The sequence below is a fragment of the Excalfactoria chinensis genome, chromosome 1 (assembly GCF_039878825.1).
Source record: "Excalfactoria chinensis isolate bCotChi1 chromosome 1, bCotChi1.hap2, whole genome shotgun sequence".
Taxonomy (NCBI): Eukaryota; Metazoa; Chordata; class Aves; order Galliformes; family Phasianidae; genus Excalfactoria; species Excalfactoria chinensis.
The window spans coordinates 122912533-122938707 of NC_092825.1; the positions used below are offsets into that span (position 1 = coordinate 122912533).

Sequence of the window (26175 nt, forward strand, 5' to 3'; positions counted from 1 at the left end):
GCTCTCTTACCACATTTCTCTACTAAACAACCAGCACCGCTTCCTCTGCAGAGGCTGTAGCACTGTAGCTGTTATTGCTACTTTATGGTTAATGAATTGCCTTTCAATCCCTACTGTCAATTACACTTCTGCTATCCAGTCCCCTCTTTTCCTAGCAGTCTAACGGAGCAATTCATGATGTTACAGTAGAAATGCCTTTTCTTGCAATACCCAGAACTAGAAAGATTATTGTACCTTCCTCCAGAAGGAATATTTCCATCCCACGTACTTTTAATGAGCGTTTCCCTCCTTGATGAGGCATGAGCTCCATGTTCCTACTGCAGCTGTGCACAAATCCAGATGCATGAGGGGAACATCACCATTGCTTTATTTATAGGAGGGCAGAGCAAGGTACGGGGGAGCACCAAGTGAGTCACAGGGGGAACTGCAAACAAATTGAGATGGGGGGAGAATTGGTGTTACACTCAGGGCAGCTCTAGGTTTTCCTTGAGGCTCCAAGTGATGCATGTATGTTCTTCCACTTGGTTTCAGCTCTGAGCTGGTAACCCCTCAGCTGGCAGTTCTTTCTTTCTCCAGAACTAAAATGGGAACGTTCACTTGCACCATCGGTACCCATGAATAGCAATATTTAAGGTGGTTTATTTTACACAGTTACAATCCAAAATATATAGAGTATATATATGTATAAAAATAATAAAGCTGATGGATTAATGCAGCATACAGTTCCACGGAGCAGCAAAGCAGCAAAAAAAATCCCCAGCCTCCTCCCTCTGAACAACTCGTGTGAAGATCATTTCCAAACCCTTAACGGAAACATGATGGTGAATGGTTGTATTTACAGCCTATTTACATTGTCTTTTCACGCTTTTCATTTTCCAAGTAAATACCGCGTGATTACAGTGTATGGAGAATTTATTCCAGAGGAAAATACTCAGCTGGTCCACTGTCGTTTACTTTGTTGCTGTAAGTCTTGATTCAAGTCTCCTGGGCACACGCCCTCATCCCCACAGGCAACTAACGCCATCTCTGTGAGCACCGCCTTCCAGGAATACTTTCAGAGTATTGGATCCAAGTCACCTGGCATCACCCAGCAGGCTCCTTTCTCCCTGTGCTGTAACTGCATACAAGGAGATACACACACACACATCCATCCATCTCGGGCACCTCAAAAAGTAAGGAGTGCCTCCAGCAGAACACTGAAATAGATGAGACGAACATGCTCAAATCAGAGCCAGGGCAGCATCTTCAAGTCAGCTTATGGTAGTACTCTGTTCCAAGACCACACGGAAGTTGAGGATGAAGTTGAGTAATGACATTCACAGCTCTCTCCCCCTTGAAGCACACCACCCATCTCACCAGGAATCCCCAAAACAAGCAGTGCGGAGAACTCAACCACAGTGCTAGAAACTGGCACAGGGCGGGTGCCTACAGGGGGGGACTTGGCGTGACACACATCTCCTGCTGCCTTGCTTGATGCTATCGCAACCACAATGTTCAGTTCTACGGTTCAAAGACAGAAATGGTACCGTGTTCTTCACTTCTCTTCATCCTCTCAGTTTGTTAATTGTCCTGTGCCGGAAGAAAAACAAACTCAGTCTCACACTATCAAGAAAACATCTCACAGGGGCACACAAAGAATAAAGATGAAGCTTCCAAACATGTAGTGATGCGGCCATAGCTGGCTCTCAGAAAGCATCTGGTCCACTGATACAATTGATTTATTATCTATCTTCAGTAGGAGCTACTCCAGGCCCATTGCCTAAGCAAATATTTTACAGCCTACAACTGGAAGAAGAGGGAGCAGTCAGTCAGTCAGTCCACGACTCAGATATCAGACAAAATCAGTAATTTAACAAGAACACCTCGCTTAAAAAGAAAGCAATCAGCCAAGGTCTTTGAATGCAGCTATTTGTTAGAGCCCAGGTAGCCACCAGAAATGAAGGGGTTACCTGAGTCGCTACCCAAAACTGTCAGTGAAATGCTGTATTTGCATTGCATCAAAAGCTCAGAGAGCAGAGGGAAATGCATGAAGGAAATGCTTGGCCCTTGCAACGGCTGGCACAGCAAACCTTCAGAGGAAGGAAGGGCAGTGACCAGCTGCAGTCCAAGTAGCCTCGTGCCCTCACTTTGTTCATCCCCCCTTTCATTCCAGTCACTGCTGCAAGACCCCTGGTGTACAACAGCCTATTTGAGTCTATGCACTCCACCGTCCCATGTCCTTCACTGCCCCAAATACTCATTCCTCAGCTGAGCTGAAACCCAGATGGGCAGCTGTAGTTTGGCTACATTCTCCTACCTTGGGGACAAGGTATTGATTGTCCCTCTGGGGACAATTTAGTCTTCCTAACAGGCCCAAATGGAAAAGGGTAAGAAGAAAGGGACAGCCCCATGCTGACTGGTGATCAGGCACCTTCTGAGATGCTTTTTATCCGAAAAGCACAATGCAAACACAATTTCTGAATCAGATATCATTTCTTACAGGTTTAAGGCAGTACCATCTCTGCAAGGTTTCAGTAACAGAAAGAGCTGCAGCAAAGGGCTCCAAATTTAAGAGCTTCACAATATGGGAAAGGTTAACTGGGTCTTCCTCGTAATCCCTCCAAGCTGGTGTTCAGAGTACCTAAAGGTGTCCACATGCTGCGTTACCAACTGCCTTAGAAACACAGACAGATGTCCTGAAAGAGACCTTGGCTACAGCAGGGAGGGAAGAAGGGGGAACTCCTGCAAGGGGCCACAAGATGAGCATGAAAGCTCACAGGGTGGGTGCTCACAAGGTTCTGAACTCATCTTCAGCCACCCCACATACAGCTGTGTGTAGCACTGGAAAACACAAACTGAAATTACCTGCTCTGCACCAACCACATCAACATCAACATCTTCACTTGCATCTTCTGCTTGTCCCTCCACTGAGACATCTTCTGTCTTAATCTCATCTTTGCTGTGGTGGGGAAACAAAACAAAAAGAAGCTGTATCTTAAGAAACACATTAAGAGAGGCGTCATGTTGCATGGATTTGATTAAGGCAGCTCTGGGACATCAGGAGACAATCGAGCCAAAGGAGCAAGTGTAGGAATTTGGTCTGAGGAAACAAAGCAGGCAAGCCAAAGGGCACACGGCCTGCAGCCTGTGCCCACAGCAGGATTACCAAAAACATAAGGAGAGGCTGCTAGAGAAACGCCAGCTGTCAATTCCGGGACAATTGAAGGAGCTTCTAAGACATAAAACTCTCACCTGCATCTCCTCTGCAGCCCTCCTGGACAACGCAATGGCAAATGTTCCTTCAAGTGCTTCTCTTGAGATTTCAGCCTCTTTCTGCTTCTCCCTGCTGCAGAGGTAAGCTGGGAAGCACACTCTAAGGCTGCTTCTTGGCTTGCTGCTTCAGTATGGCTGGTTTCAGGCAAAGACCCTGGAAGACAGCGAGCTACTCTTCAGCCTCGCCCTTGGAGGACACGCTGACAGCACTGTCTCCCACTGCTGGAGAGCAATGGAGACCGAGCTCAAGGGGAGGTACGGACCAAAGCATTCATTGATTTCATTTGCCCACTCATCACTTTTGCCATTTAGATTTCACATTGTGGCCCCAGTCTTAAGTGCTATCAGTACCGCTGGGTGTGTATCACCCTCAAGAAAGAAAGGCCTCTGGAACACAAAAGGAATAACCTTTTTGAAGGCAGACCCACTGAAAAAAATACGAGAATGGATGAGAGAAACTAAAGGCCATTCTGGAAAATTCCCTTTCCTGCCCATACCAGTACACACGCCCAAAGCACTTAGCACTTGTACTGGCAATTGCTTTCATTATGGCTTTACTACATTTAATTAATCCCTACCGTGAGCACGCAGGAAATATCTCTTTATAGACTGGAAGTCGATGAGAGCAGCCCACCTAAGTACAATTCTTTTGGGTAGAAACAGAATCCTAGTTCAGAAGGCGAGGTTACCCACAGAGTCAACAGAGGAAGATTCAGCCCAAATCACCTGGGGAATCACATTCTGGAAACACCTTCCCTCTCACAATCACCTACAGGGCCTAAAGCAACAATGCCCTTAACAGTTGAAAGCAATGAACCAGTGAATGATGAACCACAGACCTCAGTACAGACAATTCATAGCAACCACGCAAGGTCTCCAGGCCAACCAACCTTCTCCCGTTCAGTGACAGAAGAGACCTTCCAGCAACAATAAGGCTGAAGGCAAAAGCCACAGTTCCAACTGCAAAGTCCATAAACATCCAACAAAATGCGGCACTGCTAACACAAAGCATGCGATGCATTTTAGCTGCGTTTATTTTATCTCAGCAAATTCAGAACAGTCAGTTTTCATACCGTTAGATAATTTCCTTTTAAAAGACAGTGCCTTCGATGTGCCCGTGGGAGGCCATTCTCCTGAGCTGCCAAGGACAGAGCTCTCGTCGTCTTCATTATCCAACAAGGAGTTTCTGTACAAGATCAGTGGCTGCCATTTGTCTCGGCTGCAAGGCAATGGTTCTGCTACATACCTCTGCAAGTAGTCGTACCTAGAAAAAAAACAATAAGTGCTGCAGAAAGCACTGCTACAAATCCTCCTCCTGCCTGAGTCAATCCACAGACCTGATGCTGGCCCTCCTCCCAGGTGAATGATCACCAAGCTCCCACCTCTTCTGGAGCAAAGAGGTCTCCTCCTTCAAACATTCTTTTGGGGAAAAACATCCTTCATCAGGACATCTCTGACAAAGTCTTTCTGACTTTCTGACCCAAGGAGGCTGTGGATGCCCCATCCCTGGAGGCATTCAAGGCCAGGCTGGATGTGGCTCTGGGCAGCCTGGTCTGGTGGTTGGCGACCCTACACATAGCATCAACTGGATGAGCTTTGAGTTTCTTTTCACCCAGGCTGTTCTACGATTCTATGAAGATCCATTTCTGTATCACAACAATAGGAAAAGAAAACCCAAGTCTGACTCAGACTGAAACTGGACAATCACTACATTTGAGCTACAGCTCATCACTTGGAAATCAAGCCCAGCGTTGGCCAGAACAGACCCCATGTTAGCAAATACCAACAGTGACAGTTTTAACGCCAGCCCGTACAGTACATTATTCTTCCACTGATTAAGAGAGTGGCCTGGAAAATATCAGACATTTCATTTGCTTTCCAAAAACAAACAGAATTGGTGCTGCAAGGAGTTGAGGGTAAACGCTGACTCCGAAACAATTAGAGCCATGGGCCGTGGAGGCCCCAGGAATCAAGAAACCCTGGTGATGGAATTTGTTGTTTTCAAACAAGCATGTATTGTGACTACTGCTTAGGAGTCTAATCCAACTCCTATCTGTGTCAATGGAAAGCCTTCTACTGATTTAGGAATCAGGCCCTTCATGCTGCTTGTTATTCAATAACTCATTTCTTGTGTGCTTTGTGGCACAGACCAAGCGACAAGTCTGCTATTTCATGGCTGCAGCTGGGGCAATTACAGGCGGAGGAGGTTAAAATCCATTTACTTTGCTGGTGTTGAAATATTCTCCTTTCTAACAAATGCCCATATTCTGCATCCCATCTGTTAAAGGTGCTCTCACATATGTTAATATACAAACCTAGACATCAAACCTATGATTAATAATAAAAAATGAAAGTAACCAGATGTTTATTTCTAAAAGCTAATGTTGACCCAAAACATTCCATCCGGTAATTTATGATGCAGCTAAACCTAAATATTTCTGAGTGGAAATATAACCTCCAGCCCCCACAAGGCGTTTTAAGCCTCCTAGAATAGAAACCGTTACTCCAGAAAAAAAAAATAGCCTGAAAGCATTTGTGGATAAGATTCCAGTTTCCCCCCTTTGTGATTTTATTGTTTCCCATTTGTTCCCAGCAGCAGTGGGTGGGTCTGAGGCCATAAGAACTAAAACTCAAGGAGCGTTCCCTGCTCGGTTTTGTATGTCCCACAGAAGTGACAGATAACTAAGCCTACCTGAGTGTATAGCATACATTCAGGGATACACTTCTGGAATATATCCACTGGTCAAGAAGTTAAATATAGCAATTTACTTCTTCCCAAAAACGACTGCTGTTAAGTCAGCCAAAGGCAGTAACACCTCTCTGTTCAGACATGTTATGACCCATGATACCAACATAATTAGAACTATTCTTTTAACATTAAATTTAAATCTAGAAACCGATGTACAGCACAGGAGGCCACCTGGATCACGGCCTACTTCCTTGTAAACAGTAGGTTCAAGTTTAAATATCTCCATTACTGACAGAATCACGTCTATTTCCATTCCATGGAACTCACATGATTCAGTCCTGAGCCTGTGGAATGTGACTGTTACAAAGCAACGATGCAGGTTTTACCTCATTTGCCACATTTTCTGTTTCATCTCTCAGAAAAGCCTTCCTGCCCCTCCACTAGCAACCCGCAAGTCTCCGCCACTGTCTTTCCCTCAGAAGAACTGCCACACGTGGCTACAACCATGCCCGAAAGAGTTCATGAATGAATACCGCACTTTCAAAAGTAAGTACTACAAAAGCTACTATCAAATTCTAGGAGCGTCTCTAAAACCAAGAGCTGCAAGGCCAAATTGATTTCACAAGTTCTCTGAAAAGCCCTTTAGTAACTTCTCTAGCACTGAATCACTGAAGGTCAAGTACCCCGCATACACAGACAGACAAAACACAACCTGTGCGTGACAGCGTACAAGATCTTAACTTACACTACTCTTTTGTCAGGCTTTAGAAGCTTATTGGAAAATTCACTGATGATTAAGAGAAAGCTTAAGTTGGGAGGCAAGCATTTCCCATCTGTTCCAGTAGTTCCTTGAAAGGCAAATTCGATGCCTTCCCTATTAAAAGAAAACAAAAATTGAGTAAGAATTGAGTAATAACAAAAACTAACAAACTCAATGGTTGTGGATAAAGCTATGCGACATGGCACGTACTTGTGTATCATGGCAACAGATTCTCTAGATTTCAGCTGGTCCCAACCAAACGTTAGCGAAAACCGCCGTGCAAGTTCTTTCATATTTATGAAGGAAGCAGAAGACAATTCCACACCAGTACTGCTGTCCTGGCTTTCTGCGTATGTCTGAAACAGCTGCAAAAGAAGTCCCAGATCAGCAACCACATGTAATCCTACAGCCAAACAAAGCTTCAGGAGAACACAGAGAGATGCCTGCCAAGCGACGGTGAGCTTACACAGACAGAAGCCTTACAAAAGAGCCAGTAAGTCATATACTTTAATAGTACACAACGGCAATAAGCAGGAACTCATTCAAAAGGTGCTGCTCTGTCTGACAGATAAGCACAAGTTTACAGAACAGGTAGAAAAATAGATGTACATAAAGAGAATCAACTCCTGAAGGTGATGGTCTCACCGACACCATCTCAAATTGTTGGGTCTTCCGAGTCAAACCCAAGAGGACTATTTGCCTGAGTTTTCAGAGTATCAGAATGCAGATATTGTACACAAGTTTGGTGGCAGCACAGACCAATTTCCAAGAGTGAGGCTGGGTCAAAAGCAAGTCTCAAGTCCAATCTCTACGTTTTGTTTTTTTTTCCCCCCCCAGTACTACATGGAGGTAGCTTGTTCCATTCAACCTGTTAACTTTCAAGGTCAAGCAAAGGCCAGAAATGGTCTGTTGCCTATGTGATACATAAACACAAAGTCTCAACTGTGTCAGCAGAATATATGTAGCCAAATGCTGCTTAGGCTTTATCTGGAATCAGATTTCAGGGGCTGGTTCATAGATCTAAGCCCCTGGCAATGTGTGTGAAATAAGCAAAGCTCAAGTATCAGCACCCCCTGGGAAGAGCCTGCTCTGTGGCTTACAGCACGATCCCAAGCTAGCAGCAGTTCTGGTCATGGGCAGAGCTGGCAAAAGCAGCTGCTAAAATAGCTGACTGGTCTCATCAGTCAGCAGCTGCAAAACCCTTCAAAAGAGCTGTGCCCCACTCCCTTCCATGAAAAAAAAACAGTGAAAGCACTGGAGCTTCGAGCTGGCCAGCCACAAACACAGAGGTACTTCTTCAAATTCAGTAGGAATTAAGGTAGTCAGTAAAACACAGAGTAATATCCTTAACCTTTGTTAGGGTTAAGAGATGTCTACCACGTCCCAAGAAACACTCCGTAATCTCAACGATTACATCAATCTCAACACGCTATGCCTTTGAAAGCTAAAGCCGAAACAGAAATACACATTTTCTAACAGGTGCAATGATCTGAAAGGAGTTTAAGACATACAAAAACACCCATGAAAAGAAAGGAAAGTCAAGGAAACAATTTCTTCCACTAGACTTTCTGATTAATTTGAACAATTATGGCAAGGTAGGCAAAAAACATCGGTATGAACACAGCTGTCATAAAGAACCTCCCTATCTCTTGCTTTAATCATGACCTTACCTGCTGCAGACAGAGAATAAGTGTTCTGGCACTCTGAATTCTGTTACTATGCCTTGTCCTGCTTAGGGTTTCTTTAATTATGTCTCCAAAATCACTGTAGGTCTATTAATAGCAATAAAACAAATGAGAATTATCATCCCCCTATCACAGTGCTGGAAATAACATAAAATACACAACCACGTTCACAACACACAGGCAGCTTATTAAACACTCCCAATAACAGAGCAGCCAGGCTTAAAAAAAAAAAAAAATAGACAAAAAATCTACTATTTCATGCTTAAAACAATGGAATGTTCCTTTAGGAGTAATGTAAAAAACCGCAATTGTTGTTACAAAACCACCTCAGGAGAGCAATAGAGAGTTTTAAACATCTAACCAATGCTTTCTCAGTGAAGGTCAATACCCATGTTCAGGTATTTCCAATGTCCTGTTAGTTGACTCAAGGCAGCTGCTCACTCTGGGCTGTTCTTAGCCCTCCTGAAACACACCTCAGAGCAGCTGAAGCTCTACCAGCTGCCCGAGCACAAGAAATCCAGGCCATCTGAATGAGAACCGTGTGAGCTGTATGAAGTATGTTGATCACTTCAGCATCAGATACTCCCTAGCCACAATCTGCTTCTCTGCAATGGCCCCTTTGGAGAAAGCAAGGAGCAGATGTTCATACAGATACACTCTACTGAACTTTCAGCTCTTTGTCTGCAGTTATGGACCTCTGCAGAGCAAAAAGGAGAGTCTGTTTTAATCTTGCTTGATTTTACAGCCCTTCTGTGATTACACAACGTTTCTGAGCCATAGCACAATTAACCCCACATCTTTCACAAACAGTCGAGTCCCTTTCAAGCACTAAAATGCACTGATAGAGAAAGCAACCTTACATAAAACATTACCTTCACGTAATGCTTATAGATCTCAGCAGCTGCAGCCATCTCCACCACATTATACACGATTAGCTTGCAATATGCCGCAAGAAGACTCCGCTTTTTGTGCAAGTTGTCAAGTTTGCAGCTTTCGTCCTTTCTCTTTTCCTCTTCTGTCAGGCCTAGGGAAACAAAAGCACTGAAGCTTTGTTCTACTACTTTATTCAAGGTAGCTCAATTTTAATGACCAACTTTCATCTGAATAGCACAGACTCAGCTGTTCAGCCAACATGCTAAGCAACAGATGCTAGCGCTCATTTCTGTGTATGTCGGAAAACACAGGTTTTCATTTCCACTTCAAAGTTTGCGGTCGATGACAGTGAAAGCGAGTTATTTGCACCATATTCTGCTCTGATCTTCATAGGGATTCTCATTTCCACAAGTCAGAATCTCCTTGTACAACACAGCTCACAGCTAAGGAACAGAACCAAACATACTGCAAAATAAAAGGCACAAATACAAAAACTGGAAGAGGCCAGGTGTATTGCAACTATGTCTTTTGTTTTGCTTTCCTTAGGATAACACTAAATGCTAGAAAGACAACACTTAAGCAATCTCACATCACTGCGAATACATTAAGCCTCTGCAACATGGGTTAATTATTTGCTGGAAAGCAAATACTCTTAATAAAAGTGTCTTCCAGCACAACTATGGAAATGTTTCGGGTGAGCTTCTGCAGCAGGAGAGCTGCCATACCACTCCTTACTGCTGGGAATCTACCAAGTGCCAAAAGGCTGCAGTCTGCGACCTATGACTCTGATCCATCCCATTTCTGCTCTCAGTATGACTGCAGGTCTAGAAACAAATGTAAGTGACTGATCAGAAGTATGTGGAAATTACAGTTAAAACTAAAATGGACCAGCAGCCAACTCTGCAAACATTCAAGCTCTACACACCCACAGCACAACAAAATCACTTGTGCATGAAGAAACCAGCAATGGGGTGACAGGGATGACAGAGGGGAGGACTGAGGAATTAAAAGCATCACACAAAACAGGTTTGAAACAGATCTCAGAAAGCCATCTAACCAAAAATAGGACAAACTACCAGTTTCCGATACATAACACTGGCAACTTGAACCACAACTGACCTCAAATAGTCCCATAATTAGGATATTACAAAATCCCTGAGCATTTCTTTCTATTTTATCTCTACCTTCACCATTAAGGATTTTCTTGTAACATCCTTCTTGCTGCAATTTTAACCCAATGCTTCTTGCATATTCACTGAGAGCTGGAGTCCTGTGGCACCTAAGCTGAATACAGAACTCCATGTGAACAGCTGAAGGCCATGAGTGTGACTCAGTATCCTAGCACGATGCCTGGTTTTCCAACACTTGACTGGTGAACTCAGCCTCAAAATCCCCATGAATTAGCAATCAGTTTTCAAAACACTCCCAAAAGAAACCAGCCTTCACCTTGGGATCTGAGTCTGTATGAAGAAGGCCAAAGAGCAACAAACATACAGCTAGTTCCAAAACTCACTCCACACTGCCCACATCAAAATCCATCAGTCCTTTACTCTGATGGCTTGGAAGAGCCCATTCGTCAAAAAGGTTGTGCTGTAACACACTGCAAAGCTTCCTACAGAGATGATTAACACCATCTCTATCACCCAAGTCGAACACTCATTCCCAGCCACACCTGTGTTACATCAGCCTTTCCTAGCTAGAAGTGAACTGTCCGTAATTTCCTGTGGTTGATCCACTCAGATACAATCCAGTTAATTTATATTCATTGAACAATATTATAAAGGGGTCAGAGAAAAAAAAAGTCAGCCCCCTTTCCAGGAAAGTTAAGTGCAAACAACAAATAGCAGCAAAAGTGGTAGAGTCTCATCAGTGATGAAGATACCCAACCTTTGCTTCCCTCTTCTTCCTCCACAAAAACATGTTCCTGGATGAAGAAAAGCAGCTTTTCCTGAAGAGAAGTGTTGGGAAGGTAATCTAGAAGTCCTATTGCTTCTTCATTATTATTTGAATCTTGATGGCTCAAAATCAGCAGCCAGTCACAGAGAATCATGAAGGCCTGGATGAAGCAAACAAAACCAATGAAAGACTTAGGACCATGTTACTTTTCATGGCAGCTCCAATTTGCATGTCCAACAAACACAACAGGTCAAAATCTGGTTCTACCCTACTTGCTTCTTGTAAGCTAAATATGTCTGTTTTTCCCGGCCTGTTATAAAATGCCAGAGCCAAGCCCTTCCCAACCCACACATTAGGATACAGCATATGCAAGTAGCACACATGAACACCACCTAAAGATCTTGAAACTCCCCTGGAAAGGAAGAAGCGCTCTATGACATCCCTACATCTCTTTTTAACATGTGAGTCATTGGGTAATTTCTCCAAATGTTCCATTTTTTAAGTGACATTCACAGCAAGGCATTAACAGCAACAACAGCAACCAGTACAGTGACCATTCTAGTCAGAAATAAAAGCCATCATCAAATGGCAAACTGAGTCATTCAGGATCAGGCCTTGATTCAGCAGATCCGTGCAGACACATAGCTGTATGTGACTAAAGCACCGATTTTTGTAGCATTTTAATTAACGTAACTTTAATTTTCATCTCAAATAAATAATTGGGGGTTGTTTATTTTAAAGAGTTTTTTCTCTGCTAGGAGAGAAAAGAGATTAAACATCTACCATAGAAGGAAATATTGGTAAGAAAAGAAAGAAAGGCATTTAAGGGAAGGACCGAGCACAAATGCCAGTTAAGTGATGTAAGAACACAGACCTTTTCTCTTACTTCTTTTTCCTTATGGTGGAGGAAGCACATGCAAATCTCACTGAAACACCTCAGCTCTCTTCTTAACGCCAAAAGAGTCTTCGAAAAACATACGTAGGAAAAGTGACAAGGCAAAGATTTTAGAGACTGTGTTTCAATAGAGAATTTTAGAACAAACAACAATTGCGCTTTTATTTCCACTAATACTATTCGTTTAATAAAGAACAGCTGATGACATGAAAGAAGATGAAATCTCACAGAAGCAGCAGCTATGAATTTTAAAACTACGTTTCATTTGCAGGGATGGTAAGTAGAACAGATAAGTTAGTCCACAAAAGCACAGACTTTTTCCTCCCACTCTGGCACAGAAAAGTGACAAATAGTGCTATGTGTGCACCTGTTGCACCTGCTGAGGCTTGAACTGTTCAGGGAGTCAAACATTGGTTCTCCACCTGTAGATTAATTTGCTCTGATAACGTTTATCCCCTTACACAGCCCTCCAAGCAACTACAAGGTACTTCAGTTATCCTTATGAACCAGTGACAATGATTTCCACTTTACAGATGGGAACGGAGTCATTCAAACTCTAATCCATCCCACCTAGTTTTCAACACCCAGCATATGAGTTGCCTTCTGGAAGTGCTCTTCTCTCCCCTCCTACTGACTTCAGAGGGAACTCATTTTAACCACACTGCTAACTTTGGCACTCACAGGCACCTCTATTACTAAAGACAGTGCACTTGATTTGCCCACAGCTACAAAAGACTTTCTGATTCTTCATCCAGCTGCTGGACTGCACCAAGCTCTGAGCAATCAATAGAAGAGGATTCCCTTACAGCAGGCCTGGATCTCCTGTTATGCAACCATATCTTTATAAGAAGGGGGATCCACCCCATAGCCTACTGAGAAGAAACAGAGGGGAGGCAAAACACTGCCTTAACACCATTAGAGGAGGAGCAGGGAAGAAATAGTTCTAGGGCTGCTGCCCAGAAAACATTCTTTTTTTGCTCTTGGAACTTCTCTCTCTGCCAACAACCAGATTTGGACCTGCAGAGTGGGCCGTAACACTGTGCTTCCAATCAAAGTGTACTTCCATAATAAAAGGCCAACTTAAAAACTGTCCTGCCCCATTATCAGGCAAGCTAATAGTGGCTGGACTGGAAGGCAGAACATATCAGAGCAGTGAGATGCAGACATCCACTCAGGAATGGAATGGGACAGGAATAGATAGTGAATCAGTCACCAAACGGGTAACCTCCCAGCTAGCATTTCTCACTCAAAACAAATGCTCCTGTCACTGTCCCGTTCTGTACATGCACAAGCACCAGAAGGAAGGGGACAGAATAACTGAAACTGCAACACTCAGTGGAGTCAGGAAAAACTGCACAGGTATGCACTCGTATCAATATATGCACAAAAGAGTCTTCCTCTCTGTGTGTCTTCTGGGGTATCTGGTGCTTGACACCATATAAACTGAATAGGAAGACAGCATATAAACCAAGTAGGAAGGTAAGTAGTTCACTGACAAAGAAACTAGGTTGAAATTTTGAAGAAAGCGGTATGTCACATAATATATAAGTAAAACAAGGAAACAGAAATAAAGCAAAGCAACAGAGCTTCCTGGAGTTTTCACTGAATGTTCTTTGTCACCTAAAAGAAGAGAACAACAAAGTGTTTGGCAGTGGCACAAGTTCCTTATCTCCATTAAGCACCAGGAATTCACTGCACATGTTCTGCAGTAAAAATAGAGGTGTACTGTTGTTCATTTACTCTCTTGCACACCGAAAAGGCTTAAAGACTTGAAAAACAATAGGAAAAGGAGGAGAGGAAAAGAGGCGGAGGAGAGAGAAAGGAAAAGTAGGGAGAAGAAGGTGGCAGGGAGAGATTGAGAATGCTCCAACTCAGTTTGGTTTCCTTAAGAAAATGCATAAACTGTGTTCTTCAGAAAGTTTGCCTCCTTCCGACTATCCAAGTATAGAAAAGCATCTTCAATTTGTAGAAGCACAAAATGATGTGGAAAGGCCAACCTTGGTAGAATTTTCTGCAGTTGCAGTTAGTTGCCACAGGAGAGAAAAATATGTGCACTGGAGAGCTGGCAGGATCAGCTGCAAATAAAAACATATGTATTTATTTACAAGAAAGGCTTGACAGCAAAAAGCACGGCATTCTGATTGCTGCCTGCACAACCACTCCTGCACTGTAAATATCTGGATCTCCAACACAAACTCAACAGGTTTACATACAAGTAAACGTTATCTACTGAGAAACTTCATCACTAAAATGCTGCTTTTGAATGCCTCTGACACCCTTATTTAACCACGTACTACAGAGAGTAGTATAACCACATAACAGAGGCTGACTTTAGCTTAGCTTTTAAGGATTTCTCTGCAGTCTTTGGTGAAAGGCAGATTCCTCCAAAGGGCAAGTCAGAGCTGAAGACAAACATTTGTGCTCTGATGCTCCATCTAAAGGAGCCCACCCTCACACACTCGCTGCAGAGTCTTGTTCACTCCTTGCCAAAGAACTCCAAACTCTCTTTTGAAAATGGGGCCTGACAACATCTACAAGCACTAGGAGCACCTCACTTTGTAATTCCACAATATACCTCCATCTTTGCATACCCAACGTTTGAATTGAGGCAACCAGGTGAACAAAAGGCTGCAGTTGAGACAGGTAATTACAAACTCTTCTCACTAAGCAATTTGCAATCAAAAGGTACAAGGTATTCCAGTGTCTGATTACACACAAACCAGACGGGGATCCTCGCAATCTCAACTATTTGATATAATATTTAATATTCACTGATTCCAATAACTTTATACCAAAGCCTCACTTTCCCAGACTGAGAGATGGAAACATTACCTTTCTCATGCAGTATGGATACATAGCATTATTAATTATTTTCTAATTTTCCTGCTTTCAGCAACTCAAAGTTCTTTTAATGTTAAGTATCAGCAACTCACCAGTACAGACAAATTCCCATGTTCCATTTCAAACTGCAGTAACTTTAAAGTCTTGTCATACAAATTCCACTTGGTGAGATCATGAGCACTGCAAAAAAGAAAACAACAATGACATGCTAATCAAGAAATGAAATCTCATCTGACCAAATAGGTTTAACGAATCCTACTTTTGCCTTCATCTGATGTAGAGCAGTGACTTTAAATAAGTGTCACAGGGGAAGGAAATTAAGCCTTTTGTGGCTAACCGCTGCAGCATTTAGTCCAGAGCCTTACAGTTTGCATTCATGCCACAAAACTGTGTGTGAGGAGAGGAAGAAAAAGCAAAACTTGCTTCCATACCTCTTCCTGACCAATCCATTCACTAAGTTCTCAAGAAGATAGAACAAAAAATTCCTTCACAGAAGCTTTAGAAGAGTGTTTCTAATATTCTCAGGTGTTTGCAGCTCAACATAGGCTTTGCTTTGAATAACCACAGTAGCACTAGCATGGATAAGCAAAGGACAGATGAAGCAGAAGGCCATTTCCCCAACTCTGTACTATCTTGGATGATAATTTACTTGGTGAACAATCCCTACAGAAACAATCTTTTGAGAAAACCATGTTCTAACAAAAGAAGACCAAATGAACTAAAACAAAGCAGACTACATTTGCTGGGAAAGGAGACAGCACTCACTGCACCCTCTTCAGACTGACCACCAGTGCTGCCTTATGGACATAAGGTAGTGCATCCCATTAGGAGGGAGGCACCGCAACTACCCAGCTGAGAGAACCTCTGTGTCCATACTGACATCCCAACTCTACAACACACACTTCTTAGCCCCAACTAGGGCTAATGCCCCAATCTCAGTAATAAAACAAAACAAACAAACAAGCCAGGACTACAGCTCAGTTCAGGAGAAACTAAATCCCGTGACATCTCTCACAGGGGTCATTTTTCCTCCCTTGTGAAAATCTTACTAAACCCAACAAGCACGAACAATTCTTGGCATCTGTTAAAGCAACTCTCAGGTGTATGGGAAAATAAAACAGCATTACATAAATAAAAGCTCACTTATGAAAAGCTGCTATTCTTCTCAAAGCAGAGTGCATCCGGGAAATTTCTCCTGCATCCGTACAAAATCCTTCTTCCTAAATTTTACAGGTTCAGGAAAGAGAAAGGAATTAGCCAGCGTGAGGCAAAGTAACTGCTATGCTCTCTTCCCGACCAACCCACAGGCTTGAATTACTCTTCTCCAGCTCTCCCCAGTCCTCACACCTTCAACTACGCTACTTACGCCTTCCTCTATAGTAAAAAGAAAGTAATGTGTTGTCAGCACAGAAATATTCCAAGTGTCCCTATTAATACTGAATCCACAGCAGCTTCCCTACAACTACAGCACTTCTAATGGCGTAAAGCTAGCAATTAGGCTAACACAGAAGTGCTAAACTTCACATGGTTGCTAGGTATCTCTGGGAAGCTAACTGTTCACATGCTGCTGACTCTCCTTGCTTCCAGCTGCCAGATCACATTCAAAGATAGCTAAAAATACATTAAATACTTTCCCATAGATGCAATTGCTGCAGTTTCCACAAGGATGCTACGTGATTATGGAAGATGGTATATGCAACCAAGAATTACAAAGGGAGGGGTCGCAGGAGAAAAATCTCTTTATTTAGATACGGATTACACTATGAAGGAGTCGAAGAGCCCCCTGGTCAAGCACTTATGTTATTTCTCGTAAGTACACATTATCCCACATTGACACAGATATCTATTTAAGACCACCAAAATAAATCCAATCTGATGTTAGGGAATTTTTTGGCTTGACACATTTTACAATATTCCAGGGTCCAGTAAAAACCTGCCAGTGTTAACTCTTATTACATGGCACGACACCTGTTCATGACGGCACAGTTGATCAGATCAGCTGCAGGCTTCTGTTGTTCAGTTCAGCCAGCGAGCTATTCATATCACCACCAGCTGTTTCTGCTTTTTAGAACTACTGAAAAGCTTTGAGGGAGACTCTGCAGTCCTCCTTCAAGGGGAAAGTCATCATTTCAGGGACCCCAATGCTATGCAATCTGCATCAATGATTTTTTTTTTTCTTCTACAGCCAAAGTCACATTACAAAGGGCATCTTGCATACAGTCAAATATGAAGTACAGAAACATAGCATTTGTGTGAAGAACAGCCTCGTCACCTATAGATCTCTAGTGATTCTAAGCTGATCTTATACAATATACCTTTGGCATTTTAATTCTACAGTTGGGGAACCTGCCTCCAGAATACTCAGAAGACATCAAATGCACCCCTGCTGCTGTGGACTACCTCATGTATTATTTTCACCACTCTATTCCTGCTACTACACTCACTTAATAAAATGTAAATCATCAGTCATCTTAGAAGAGCAAATCTACCTTTGAAAGCTCTGCTCCACTCAAACCATCAGGCAAAGAATAATCCCCTTTATTTTTTCCCCTTCTGTTTTCACATGGAAACAGTCTGTTTATCTCCACACTGAGTCACACTCACCTTCTGCCAGAAGCCATCTAGTAGCTGGTTAAGCTGTCCCATCAACTCATCTATTAGCTGAGTTCGGGCACAATCCACCTTGCTGTAGATGGCAATTTTTTCACTGCAGAGGATATAGTAAGTCCTGGAGGAAGCCTCAAGGACAGACAAGTCAGAGTGTTTGGCCACAATGTCTTTTATCTCACTCAGCAAAGCATCCAAATGCTGCAAGTGATAAAAAAGGGTATTAGAGATAAAATGTACGTAAAACCACTTACACTTCAGATATATTTCGCTTGGTCCATGAATCTCGCTATATAGGTCATACAACCAACATGAAATAAATGCCAGTCTAAGGAGCAGAGGCGTAGGACCAGTGGATATCGATGGTTTTATAGCTCTTTTTCATTATTATTGTTTCCAGATCTTACTAAAAAATGAAGTAACTGTTTTAAGTTTACTATAATAATTAAGAAAATGGTAGAGAAAAATGTATTTCCAAAGGAAAGTGGTGTCTCCAAATAACAGAAGTCATCTCCTCTGGTAACAGAGGATGGAGGCTGTTTCAGCAACAGAGATCTCCACCCTCACCAAGAAGAGGGAACTTGTACTATGCCACTGACTCTCTCTTCCAGCTACCATTTTGTGCTGAAAGTAACTTAATATTACCTCCCTGCAAACATCCTTGCTTAAGGATACCATTTCAAAGATTCCATCTATCCATTTCTGACCACCCCCTTCCCATCAGCAGTTATACCGTCTCTATTCTTATCTTTCAGTTACTATCACCCCTTAGCAGCTGGGAGTCAGCCTTCAAGGAGCATGAAACCTATTCCGTGGTAAACTCCTGGGAGATGGCAGCTTAGCCACACGGCATAACCCAACCTTCTTTCTACCCAACAATGAAAAACCCCATGGCAGGCCTATCACACAAAACCAAATATCACCCACTGGGACCAGTCGTAACATATCTGATGATGCTGACAATCTACAAGCACAAGCCCCAAACTGAGAAGTATAGGATGAATAAGACCACTTTCCTCAAGGTATGAGGCCAGTTATTTATATTTCAACAGGCTTGTATTTGTTCCAAGTCACACAAAGCTCTGTATACTGTCATATAAATTTAGCACACTGCACATGCACCGACTATCCCAATTCCTATTCACCTTCTCTAGATGTCCCGTACTGTAAACATCTAGATCATAATACTGTGGAATCTGCAGAAGATTTGCCACTTTTTGCGCATCTGTTGAATACTGCAGAGGAAAAAAAAACGAACACAAAAACAACAGGATATGAGTGCAATGCAGGAATTTTAATGAAATATTTAACATGCATTCACAGAGCAGCTGTTAGTTACCTTTGCCAAGAGCTGAGGAAGCACCATAATAAAATGTTCAGTAATTTTGGTACAATCTTCTGATTGTATTTTCTTCTCTTTTACTGACAGAATCTGCAGACAAAGCATTTTGTTTCAATTATAAAAATCTCTTAGATCTGAGTGGAATTTTACATGTAATCCAAGGTTAACCTAATGCCTTGATCTAAACCAAATGAAGCCCATATAAAGATACTATTCCATGGAGACAACCAGATGCTTTTTGATTTTCTCGTTAACCTTAAATTACATGCAAATCACTGGACAACTATACTGCGCGGATAAAATGTTCACCACTTCACAATAACTCATTTCATATGGCTTTTCTCTAATGCTCATCCCCTTCAACATCCACCACTAATAAGACCCACAGGTCAACAGACAACATGCCATTTCATAAAAATAAGCCATTTTATTCCTGGAGATATAGGAATATGCTATTTGGCAAAGCACATAAGGCAAAAAATAAATGTGATCAAAGCACAGTGAATGAGAATAAGACGCACTGACTTTTTTGGCTGCACCTCTGCCCACTGGAGGATGACCTTCAGCTGCTTCTCTAACTGTTGCGAGGATAATTTCAATGAGAGCACTTTCCTGAGCATCATTCAGCACTGTAAATAAATCAGTCTCCTTTCAGCATCACACAAAAGAAAAACAAAGATGCATCAACAGCTAATGAAAAGCCTACCCATTTATCTGGATAACGGCAGAAAGACACTCTGGAAAAATGCTGCTAAATAAGCACTTCAAGCGTGTTTGATTTAATTTGAAGAAAATATTTTCTACCTTTAGTGAACACAGCAGCAATTATTTGTCTCCTAAGAAAACATCTTAAGGCAACCGGGTTATCAACAACACATACAGCTTAACTAAGGCTTATCCTTACTGACTACTGTCTCATTTAGGATAAACCTGCTTCTTTGAGCTCCAAAATGCTTTAAGTCATTGGGTCTGCAAACTCGAACTTCAGTCACACAACTGCCTCCTGTTCCACTAAAACTTCTTTAGGATTCTCATCTTTTGGGCAAACAAATGAAAGAAGTGAATGCTACTTAAGCTTACTTACACAAGTATTCTTGCAAGGTTTCTAAACCAGTGTTACATAAATACCGAATACTAAATAAAACAACTATGTTGATACAAGCATCGCATTGGCAGTGCACTGAGTCACATCTGTTTTGTGGCTCTTGGGGGCCACAATCTGGGATCAAAGAGCACTACAGTATGGAACGGTACTAAAGTAGCTGAGGCAAAGTTCAAAAACAATATCAAGAGATTAATTCGGACAAAAATAACCTCTTTGCTCACCCACCTTTTCCATCTCCTTCATCATTTTTTAACAGAAGAGTGGTCATGCATTCCCAGTCCTTCAGGAATTTGCCTGCCCAGTCCCACAAGCTGTCTATGAGGTATGCAACATGCTTGTGTAGCTGAGGATTAAAAATACAAGCTTATAGAAGCATCAGTAAAAGAAATCAAAGTTCACGTGTTCCTCTCCTCTTTTTTCCAATTACAAAGTTGTCATTCAAACATACATTTCCATGCAGTATTCCAAGATATTTAGTTTAAGGCTGATCAACATTTAAACAACATCTTCAGTCTATTACAAAGCAAGTAGGGAAAAAGAAGCAGAAAAAGCAGGAAAAAAGCTTTTCTTTTTCTCTTATTATGGTATATTTCCTTTGTAATTTAAATAACCTCTCTAAAACTACTTTCCGTATTGCTTTTATATTGCTGCTCGTACCAAAAAATCCAACCTTGGGACAATAAATAAGTTGATATTTTAAGACTGTGTCTGAAATTCTTTACACATATATGCAAAGCGGCTGTGCCTGAGACACTTTGACCGGACACAGGTCTGCACCACTGCAAAAGCCAAATAACAAAGCACAGAATTTAATCTGATAATATCTCAGAAAAAACTACTTTACTCTCAATCAGCACAGAGCCTTGGTACAGCAACCCTCATCTGCCTGCACTAAGATGTAGACACATACCAAAACCCATTCACATGGTGGGATTAGTCCTTTTAGTTGCTTTCAGAAGCTGCTTCAGCTTTGATTCTCTTCATTAGCATAGCTGTAAATCAGTCTTAAAACAACAGAACAGAAACGCTCAATTCTGTCTTCATTAACAACTCACCCTACAGAGTGAGAACATCCCAAATACCAATACTGCACAGCTCATGACTAGAAATACCCTCCAAATGGAAGCCAGTACTTAATTTAATATGCATCGCTGGAACGACAAGGTTTACACTGCAGGGGCTGCTCTCCTCACCTCACTCTCCAGGAAAAAACGTATTAATCTTTTCAGCTGGTCAGCCTTTGCTCCAACCTTCTTTTCTCCCTTGGACAAAACTTCTTCACTTCCCTCATGACTAAGCAGCCTGCCAACAGAGAAAGAAGCCAGTTCAGTTCTGCCACATTTTCCCATATACTCTTTCACCAATACAACACAAGTTCTTTCAAGATCCCCATGACTGCATTTTTTCTAAATACATACTTACTCTAAATCATATTAGACTTTCTTAGGAGATGAAAGGAAAAGAGATTAGATTGCTTTCCATTATCAGAGATCTGCTGTCCCTGCGGATGCAGAGATAATTTCTGACAGTTTAACAGGTACTCTGCCAACTATCTGGACGACAGATGCAGATTCCAGTGTTGAACATACACTGAGGTAGACATTTTCTCATACTCATACAGAAGGGGTTAGCTCTAGGCTGAAATTAAATGTTAACTCAGTAAAAACACTGCTACCCAACCACTACTGTACATCTTCTTAAAAATAGTATAGCTCCTCATATTTGCAAGAGGCAATTTACCACATAATCAATTTCATAAATACAGTGGAAAAAATGCTCACAATATATTTCCATTTTCCTCTTTACCCTAAATGAGTGAGAATGCACTGTCTCATAAGAAGTTCTAATCCCAAAACACATACGGAAAAGCCAGCCCCATAGATACAGAGGCCCAAATGGCTTGGATTTAAGAGTAGGATCACACTACTCAATGTCAGCATAAGCTTCTGCTGGTATAATTTATGCCAGCTCTGCAACTAATTGACATTAAAAATGCAGACACTGAGATTTCATATATACACCAAGAAGGAAAAAAAAAAAAACCTTTATATTGAAATTTTTATCAGTGTAACTAGAAGAGGAGGTTGTCACTAACATTTCTATCACACCACAAAAGACACTTCTGTAGTAGTACCAGAGAACAACAGGGCAAAGAACAAGAATGAGGTTTAGAGGGTCACAGTGTCTAGGCTGCACTGGGAAGCTGAAAATAAAAAGTCAAGTTATCAAGGCAATCAGTTTAGCGGCAAAAGTCAGCCATGTTCTGGGTGGAAAAACAGCTGATTTACGATAGAATGTTGGGTCAAGCAGAAAATGCTAGCAGATGAGATAGAAGTTCATCAAGAGAGAAATTTATCTTCTTTTGTCTTTCTGTTGGGACGAGGCGACACAAACTCTGGAACGTCAGCAGTTCAGCTAGATAGGAACAGGCAGCTATAGGAGGAGATTCTGCACCCATGAAAAACACAAATCATTATTTCCAAATTTAGGCAAAAGTCTCGCCTAAATAGTTTTATTTCCATTTCTCTCTGTAACATAAATTAACATAAAATAACTTTTCTCAGCCACAGAGTGAGAAAATTTATTTCTTCTCTTTGTAGCAGGCCAACTCCATTCACTTCATGCGACCATTGTTATAAGAAGCCCATTTATAAGACTTACTCCTGGGGAAGACAAATCCTGTACTTCATTAACCTGACAGAAAATTGGGAGGGCTTTTTAATCTGCTGCATCTCTCATTGTTCAAAGCCTTTACAATGTACAAGGCAACTTCCAAAGGGAAAAGAGGAGGCCATTTTTGTGATTAATCACCAATGCTATGGAAATGCAGCAGATGCCAGGTGATGAATTAGCTTATAAGAAGTAAGCAACAGGAAAAGAAAGAAGAAAGGAGGCATGCTCTCAACATAGGATGGTATCTGTGGATCAGTCAGTTGTTTCATATTCTCTGTGTTAGTCTTGCAACTTTTCTCATGCCTTCTGAGGAGCGCTGTGCAGGGAAACAAATGATTACCCCCAGACAGCATTTCTCTTCTGATTCAGGAGAAGAAAGCACATCTCCTATCCTCATGGTATATACTTCCAGCAGAAAAAAATGAATGCTTAATATCCCTCTTAAATAAATCCACCTTCATTCCGAAGCAAATGAGAATATGCAAGAAGTAGGCAGGCAGGCAGATACCTTTTATAAAGGAATTCCCCAGCTGCTACTGCAAGTGGACGGTGCGTGGTATAAACAAACTGGTATAAGGTTTCACAGTCTTCATCTGATAACACATCCTCGCAGTTCCTAGGCAAAAATAACAACGGAAGTTATAGTTCAGGTTTATCTGCAAAGAATACAATGAATGAGATGTCTAGTTTTATTGGACCTGATGCTCCATAGCCTTGCAACTTGTTTACATAGCTAACATTTTGTAGGACAAATCTAAACACGTTATCAAATGGAAATGGTAGCATTTTTTACTCATTTTGTAGAGAAATTGAGGTCTGCACAAGCTATGAGTAATAAGGCCCATTGTATGGACAGAAAAACTTAAAGCATAATTAAGGCTGATTAGTGGCCATGATAATAAAAGAGTAATAATGACCAAAGAGGAAAATGATGCATCTATACTTAGATTATTGTCATAGAAGACTAAATAACAAGAAGCCTTCATCTTGCAGTACAATACTAAAATATTAGTACAGTATTTCCAAACTTGTACTCTGTTACACTGGGCCTACACAGAGTCACACACAAAAAGAAATCAAAATAGATACTCGATAGCATGCTTATGACTGCAACCTTTCCGTCCAAACACATTGAAAATCGTATCTATTTATTTTGTTGACAGCCATTCAGCTACAGATTTTTAAACATCACACTCTAACTAATAAACTTAGAGCACTCTGTGAGAGCTGGCAACGGTGTTAATATCAACCACTTACAAAACGTGAAATTAAAGCATTGAGGTTGAATAATCCATACAGGAGACACCAAAGAAGCGAGGACCAAAAGAAGGGTTATAGTTTCAAACCACTTGCTTGCTATTGCAATGTCATTCAACTAAACTACATGACAGAATGAAACAGCAACGTACGAGAACCTTCTGCTCTCTGCAACCAGGTGAAAGACTTCTTATTTATTGCTGTGATCAGTTCCCAGCAAGTGATAGTACAAAACCACTTGCAGCTGCAACCCAGCACCGCTTCTAAAACTGAGGATTTGTGCTTTCCATGTGGTGGGACTGATGCCTTTAGAAAACTAGCACCCCTTCCTGGTGCTTGCCAGTTTGTCTCCAATTGGAGTACATCCTTTAGCAATCTCACAAGTCACAAGGCCCCAAAGTATTATCCTCAAACCGGACTGAAATGAAGTGAGCTCTCATTAGGTGAGAGCATAGCTGGGGTGCTGATTAAAAACACTTTCTGTAGCACATGCTATGAGCTAAAGAAATGGGGAAGGGGAAGCGCTCGCTTCTCAAAGTCCACACCTTCTCATTTATAGAAGTTGAAGCCTCATGAATTTTCTCTTTACCGTCTATTTATTCATGTATCACTTGAATCTTTCACAGTTTTTCCTCAGTTTGTTTATAATGGTCACTGGCACAGTGAAAAGGTATTTAAATGGAACTGCTGATGGTCTGCCTCCAAAACTGATGGGTCAATCCTGCATGATAATGTTTGCCCTCAATCAAAAAGAAATTCCAGCAGGTTCCGACAGCTTCTTTTAAGATGCAGTTCCCTTGAGTATATAGTTGTGGTAATAGAACAAATAGAAAGTGCTCTGAGTATATGTAGATGTCATGTAACCAGTATAAAGGAAAATGCTCATGTGATTCTTATTCAGCCATCTAAAGAACTGGGGGAAAGAAAATAATAAATGTAAAAATACATTTATTGTTGTTAAAAAAGGAGATACTGAAAGAGGTAATGTGGTGCTTTGGCATTTCTGAACAAGCACTGGTGCATCCTGAGACACCATGAATGTTAGGGAATGAAGCTTCAGAAAGAAGAAATGTTGGCGTAAGCACACTGTGATATATGGTCTAGAACCATGTGGATGTGGCACTGGGGGACATGGTCAGTGGGCATGGTGAGGGTGGGCTGATGGTTGGACTAGATGAAAGAGAAGTCTTTTCCAGCCTTAATGATCCAGTGATATTGGAATTTACTCATCTTCACAGGCCGCGTTTCCCTCTTCTTCGCACATTCACAGAAACAGTGAGACCTGTGTGTCTCTAATTTAAAAAAAGATTCCTTGAGCTATTTAAACCATTTAGGCAAAGTGCTCAGTATGATGCCTGCAGTCTCTTTGGGTAGAAGTTACAGATTTTGACTTTCTAGTGCGAATGAAATTCCAACCTCCTTGTTTTTAACTTTGTCTTTGGAGAAGTTAGGACTTAGACTCACACTGCTCTGCAGCAGTGTAATTTCCTCCCTCCTCACAGCAAGAGTAGGTCAGTTGCAACAGCCTTGAGACCATTTACTAAACAGCCCTTAGTAGCACAGAAGCAGTGGAGTGAGAGGAAATGTCCCTATGCAATATCACTGCCATCCACATACTGTTCAACCACTATTCTCCATGAGACAGCGAGGTTTATACTCAAAACTCCCACTCAAGTGAGAGTTTAGGGGGTTTTACTTGCCTCTGGAAGTAGCAACACTTGGCTACACTGCTACAACTACCAGTAATACTAGTACAGTAAAACAGTGCCTTTGTTTTTACATACATAAGCCAATAAGCGCGCATTCAAAGAATACCTTAAATACAGCAATAATACTGCTGCAAATTTACAGCCCTCAGAATGCCAAGCAACAGATAAAGGTTAAACCAGAAGTGCCTGCCAGTGTTTAGGTATCTAAAAATAAACAGGCACGGCCTTCCACATACCAGTGGCATGACACATCGTTTTCTCTGTGCTTCAGCGTGAACATAGCATAGAGAAGCTGGGATCTTCTAGAGAGAGATCACAGATCCATTTTGTTCTGCCTATGGCACCAGTTGAAAGATTTCCTGACTTGCCTTTTGTTCCCTTTCACTGCACAAAAGAGACATGACTATACATGGCTGCTGGAACCACCTGTTGCGGTCTGCGCTACTGCTTATACCAGGGATAACAATCAAGATCACAATAAAACAAAAATACACCCGATGCACTTAATACACACTTTCCAAAGCTTTATCACTTCACTCTTTTTGCCATACTACAACCTAACAAGAATACTTCCCCATGCACTTTAAAATA

The 26175-nt window shown here is 41.7% G+C and overlaps 1 protein-coding gene across 3 annotated transcripts in view; it reads right to left on the bottom strand.

Annotated features, from left to right (window-relative positions):
- Positions 1-623: 623 nt before the first annotated feature.
- LOC140250803 (cohesin subunit SA-2-like) overlaps positions 624-26175 on the bottom strand; it is a 54964-nt gene continuing 29412 nt past the window's right edge. For 2 of the 3 annotated variants that reach the window (XM_072333830.1, XM_072333837.1), the window contains 20 exons: positions 23127-23234; positions 21139-21247; positions 20171-20288; positions 19366-19469; positions 18838-18930; positions 18644-18733; positions 17496-17699; positions 16035-16111; positions 14984-15071; positions 14048-14125; positions 12030-12119; positions 11147-11315; positions 9259-9410; positions 8372-8473; positions 6912-7066; positions 6687-6815; positions 4326-4516; positions 3232-3406; positions 2845-2938; positions 624-1569 (listed from right to left, as the gene is read on the bottom strand). In XM_072333830.1, the coding sequence (XP_072189931.1) occupies positions 1561-1569; positions 2845-2938; positions 3232-3406; positions 4326-4516; positions 6687-6815; positions 6912-7066; positions 8372-8473; positions 9259-9410; positions 11147-11315; positions 12030-12119; positions 14048-14125; positions 14984-15071; positions 16035-16111; positions 17496-17699; positions 18644-18733; positions 18838-18930; positions 19366-19469; positions 20171-20288; positions 21139-21247; positions 23127-23234 (2335 nt within the window). In that variant the 3' untranslated portion in view covers positions 624-1560. The remainder of the gene's footprint in view (positions 1570-2844; positions 2939-3231; positions 3407-4325; positions 4517-6686; positions 6816-6911; positions 7067-8371; positions 8474-9258; positions 9411-11146; positions 11316-12029; positions 12120-14047; positions 14126-14983; positions 15072-16034; positions 16112-17495; positions 17700-18643; positions 18734-18837; positions 18931-19365; positions 19470-20170; positions 20289-21138; positions 21248-23126; positions 23235-26175) is intronic. The other variant, XM_072333845.1, reaches the window with a different exon arrangement.